This window comes from Galeopterus variegatus, unplaced genomic scaffold, assembly GCF_000696425.1.
Source record: "Galeopterus variegatus unplaced genomic scaffold, G_variegatus-3.0.2 Scaffold45125, whole genome shotgun sequence".
NCBI classification, from domain to species: domain Eukaryota; kingdom Metazoa; phylum Chordata; class Mammalia; order Dermoptera; family Cynocephalidae; genus Galeopterus; species Galeopterus variegatus.
The window spans coordinates 1-5405 of NW_007771236.1; the positions used below are offsets into that span (position 1 = coordinate 1).

Consider the following 5405-nt stretch of genomic DNA (forward strand, 5'->3'; position numbering starts at 1 on the left):
AATGCTGAGTACTTAGGAAGAAAAAATACTACCAAGAATAAAACCAAAAATAACAATGATAAATGGGGTCAGGGGGAAGAAAACGTCCCCCAGGAACAGCTGAGAGCTGGGGTTTGGGGAATATAAGGAAATAATCAGAAACAGAATGATTATAATTCTCCAAAAAGAATGTTGTAGACTGTCAGCACAAAGGCAGAATAGGGTATTAGATGAAGTCAACTCAAGACCAATACCTTTAGGCATAGAACATTCTCCTGAGGTTCTCATGCTTACATAAGGTTAATTTTAAACAGTATTTCAAAATTCCCTGTTTTAGGGGACTGCTCAGTCCACCTGCACTATCACACATGTGAAACTTCAAAATGCCTCTCCCTATAAAAGTTAAGGGTGGAGGCCAAAGTCATTACCTCAAAGAGGTCAAAGTAGAACACGTCTAGAAGATAATTACATTTTAATCAAAAACTTGATAGAAGTTTATAACAAATCTGTTATATATTTATAACAAATCTTTTTCCAGAGTCCTGCTTTTAACCACTGAATACACTGCCTTGCTCCTGTTAGGAAGTATTAAAAATTTAGTTCTGGGTATTTTTCCCTCTTGGTTTTAAGGAACCAGAGAGAAAAATATTGAGCAGAGTTCTCAAGACACCTTCCCTGTCACTAAAAAAAAAGAGATGTGCACACAGGTGGCCAGAATGAACCCAGGCCCCAACACACACCTGAGATGCAAAGAGAACTTTGATAGTGTATCGCCCGGCGGCAGGAGGCACATATTTGACTGTAAACGTGTCGTTGGCGTTGTGAATAATGTCAAAATCCACATCTTCCTCATCCTCACTTAACACCCGGGCATCACACTTAATGCCAACGCTGACGTCACCTGGAACAGACCAGCTTATTATCACCAGCTTACAAGAAACAGCATGTCCTGTGCCATCACTTCCTGCTCAGACTAACACCCCAAAAAAGCAACTGGGAAGCTTCTAGTAAGAAAACTGAGAAAGGGACGGTGGTAAGTCAGGGTTTTGGAAAGAGGCTAAAAGATCAGCAAAGATATCACCGAGGAACTGACACGGAGCCTCCACAGATGAACTATTCAGATGGATTACTTTCTGGTTCAAAGTGTACTGCCCTCGAAATGTAATGAAAAGAACTCCCCCCCAGGGAGCAATAATCATCAGCTTACGTGAAGGCCTCTCTTACCTTCCCCAGCCTCGGTACAGTCCACTGTGAAGTGAGTAGGCTCATTTGCTTTCAGACCACTTCTCTCCACACCTGGACCAAACACTTTGACCTTCTGGGGATGGCTACCTTGCCCAATGTTGACCTACAGAAGACACGAATAAAGTTATCAAGTTCTCCTCCACTTGGACCCAGTAAAACATTGTTAGGAAACATTGTTAGAAATAGTTTGGTTAGAAATACTTTTGGGTGGTCTAGAGCACCCCGACCTTCAGGTCACTCCATCTTTCAAGGCCCACCAAGCATGGGTTCTTTCCATACAGTGGCCATCAGGCACAGAGCACGACTAGGCTTTTTCATGCAACAGCCAGGATTCCAGCTCACAACCTACCCTGTAGGGGCTGTGTGGGATGTTCACACCTCCCCAGACCACAGCAATGGTGTGCTTGATGGCTTTAACTGGGGTGTATGAGCAGGAGTACGTGCCATCCATCCGGCTCTTCATCTGGATGTCAATGGGCTGACCTTCCCCATCCTGCAAAAGAGCCAGGGTGAGGAACAGAGGTGGCCCTCACATTGTTTGTATCCAACAGGGCCACCGTGGCCTCCCCAGACACGAGAGTCACCACCTGCTCATCCAACAAAACTTCAGGAACAATTATCATTTGCCAAGTTCTCACAATACAATGACAACAGGTAAGAAAATATCACATGCGTTTATTTATTTTTAATTATGAAGAGAAAATGGCCTAAAAATAAAACCATGGCCACACAATGCTTCACAATTTCAATTCCCACATTTAAGTCCGTTGGCCAAATTCAATTAAATTAGATAAACATATTTTTAAAATCTTGTATACAAATCTCCCATTGGGCCTAAGCAGCTTCAGCCACACCAAAAGATATTACGGAGTAATTTGAAACAGTCAAGCCTTATTTCCACAGAATCATAAAGACGATAAAAACACTCTTCTTTATGTGTTAGTCTCATTTAATCCTCACATAACCCCATGACATAATATTCTTATTCCCAATGGGTGGGTGAGGAAACTGAAGATCAGATGGACTGAGCAATTTGCCATTACACTGACAGATCTTGTCACTTGACAATTAACTGTGCAGGGCCCCCAGAAATTTACCTGAGCAAATATCTTTAAGGGAGCTTTTCCAGCATCCTTAGGATCCACGGTGAATTCGGCTGGGATGTTGACAATGCACCCAGATTTCTCCAAACCTGGCCCATATGCTTGGACCTGGGGCAAAGGGCCAATAATAATTATCTTTTTGTGTAAAGCCCCAACCAAACCCCTATATGCAGACTGGTAACCAGGGAATAGGGGAAGGACAAAATGACTTGCATCTGGTTTTACAGTATCCACCTAACAAGATGGTTATGGGAATTAAAACGCTGTAACTTGGGGCTGGCTGGTTAGCTCAGGTGGTTAGAGTGTGGTGCTGATACCAAGGTCCAGGGTTCGATCCCTGTACTGGCCAGCCGCAAAAAAAAAAAAAGTAGGCCGTAACTTAAAAATAAATAGTATCTTAACCTCTCTTGAGGGAGAAAAACCTCTAAAACCAGGCTCAAACTAACCCAAGCTCCCTGACTTATTCTGAGCTGACACAGAGAATTTCTAGTAACTGGAGCAGGCATCCCCAGCCATGCCATGACCAGTTTCAATGTTCCCACTTTGAGGGGACTCAGACATCTGCCACAGACAGCATTCAAAAGTTTGTAGCCCCCAGAAAGCAAAGGACTATGGCCAAACAGGGGTAGCTACCAGCCCGAATGACGCCAGCTTATGAACAGCTGCCAAAGTGGGCCAACAGCAGCACACATGGGAGAGTGGTGGCCACCTCCTGTCAGCTAGGCTGGCCTAGACTTGATGCTTATCAATCTCCTATGGGATTGGGAGGAAGCTCTTGGAAACACTGCTCCAAATTTAAGAGAAAGGGAGCTGGGGGAACAAACAACCTTTACCTATGGAGCATCTTGAAATAACTACAGAAAGTGGCAAGACTGAAATATGATGCTCTGTGTTGCAAGGAAATAGCAGTTTATGGAGCCCCCTACATGGTCAGGCACTGTGCTAAAGGCTACCTTTATGCATGCTACCTCCTTGAATCATCCCAGAAGCTACAGGAAACAAACATGACTGTCATTTGCATTTTATAGAGGAAGATACCAAGAGTCAGAGACATAAATTACTTGCTCAACACTATGAAAGTGCTAAGTGGTACTACCAGGATTCAAATTAAGGCCCAGTTCCTTCCTAAGATCTAAAGGGTTCCTGTCTGCCATCTCTCAACACGCTGCTTAAAGCAACTCTCCAAGCACAGTGTGGGAGAAGGGTCAGAAGCCAGAGAGGAGAGGACAAAAACAAGACAAGCTGATTCACCAGATCTGGGTTGTAGTCTCCTGTAGCCGGGTGGATGAAGGCCATGTATGGGCTGTCCCTGATGTCTTCATCGTCACACATGATGTGGACGGCGTATTCGCCGGGCTCCTTGGGCCAGTATTTAACATCACATGATCCATCATTCTGGTCGTCATACTCGATCTTCGCCTGGGAGGGGCCTTCAATGGCAAACCCTGGGGGATGGAGTGGACGGGTCTCCCCGTTACATGATGGAAAGTACCTATTCTGTATCACTACATTACTGTCAGCACACTCCCACTGCCTCCCTAAAAGCCAGGTATTAGCCAGAAGATTGAAAAATGTTTGTGTGCTTTTCCATAAACCCAAGTTCACTGGGTCTTCACTAGAGATGGAAGAGGTGGATTATTTAGCTTCTTTCACATCACCTAATGGGGAGGGTCACCAGGCTGACCTTTTTGTTGGCAATATGACAACATATGCCAAAAGCCTTAATCTGACACCTACTCTCTGCCCCACCAAATCCACTTCTGGGATTTTATCTGAAGGAAATAACCAAGGATATGAACTCGGCATTGTTTTTATAGCAAAACCCTGGAAATAGCTAGAGAACCTAACAATAGACACATCCATACAATGGAATTCCACTGAAGCCATGAAAAATGAAGGCATACCCTATATTTATCTCATTCATAAAGACTTTCCCAAGATATTTTATGTGGCAAGTCAACATTTGTATGTGTATGTACAGGAAAAGTCTCGAAGGATATACCAAAAGGTTTAATGTTATCTCTAGACTAGAAGGCTATACCAAGATGATTGATATCATCTCTCTAGAAAGGAGAATTATATGTGCTTTCTTACTTTTCCTTCTTTTGCTTATTGCTATTACCTAAAACAGGGGTCATTAAACTATAGCCCAAGGACCAAATCTGGCCCACTCCCTGTTTTTGTAATAAAGTTTTACTGGAAAATGACCACACCCATTCATTTCCATATTTTCTATGGCTGCTTTCAGGCTACAATCTCAGAGTCAAATAATTGTGACAAACACCATATGGCCCACAAGTTGAAAATATTTGTTATCTGGCCCTTTACAGAAAAAGTTTGCTGACTCCTGATCAAAAATGATCATATATACATCAGATGTCTATTTTTTNTTGGCCCTTTACAGAAAAAGTTTGCTGGGGCCAGCCCGGTGGCGCACTGGATAGTGCGCCGCTTGGGAAGCGCGGCGGCGCTCCCGCCCGAGGGTTCGGATCCCACATACAGACCGGTTCCCGCTCACTGGCTGAGCGAGGCGCGGGGGCAACGCCGAGGGTTGCGGTCCCGTTGCCGGTCCCGGTCCGGTGTGGGGGCGACACTGAGGGTTGAGATCCGTTGCCGGACACGGAAAAAGACAAAAAAAAAAGAAAAGAAAAGAAAAAGTTTGCTGACTCCTGATCAAAAATGATCATATATACATCAGATGTCTATTTTTTTTTTTTAATTTTTTTTTTTTTTTGTCCTTTTTTTGAGACTGGCCACACTGCGCTCAGCCAGTGAGCGCTGTGAGCGCACTGGTCATCCCTATATATAGGATCCGAACCCGCAGCGGGAGCGCTACTGCGCTCCCAGCGCCGCACTCTCCCGAATGCGCCACGGGCTCGGCCCCAGACGTCTGTTTAAAATATTCTCAGTTATTCCCTCTTCAAAGAATATTGTTTACTTTCCAAATTTCAAATTTTAGCAAAATTCATTCATCATTCATCTAAATTAAGAGTCGGTCAACAATATTTGCTAAGTGCCTACTACGTTCCAAGCATTGTTTTGGGCATAATACCACGTAAGGCCCCTGTGCCCTCCAGG

General features: G+C 44.1%; 1 protein-coding gene across 1 annotated transcript; it reads right to left on the minus strand.

Moving 5' to 3' along the window:
- Positions 1 to 719: 719 nt before the first annotated feature.
- Positions 720 to 3772, minus strand: LOC103584133 (filamin-B-like; the record flags this gene model as incomplete). The annotated part of the gene is made up of 5 exons (XM_008565244.1): positions 720 to 880; positions 1204 to 1327; positions 1574 to 1717; positions 2322 to 2435; positions 3579 to 3772. Coding segments are annotated over 5 exons (737 nt in total), but the record flags the coding sequence as incomplete, so codon positions are not given.
- Positions 3773 to 5405: the final 1633 nt, after the last annotated feature.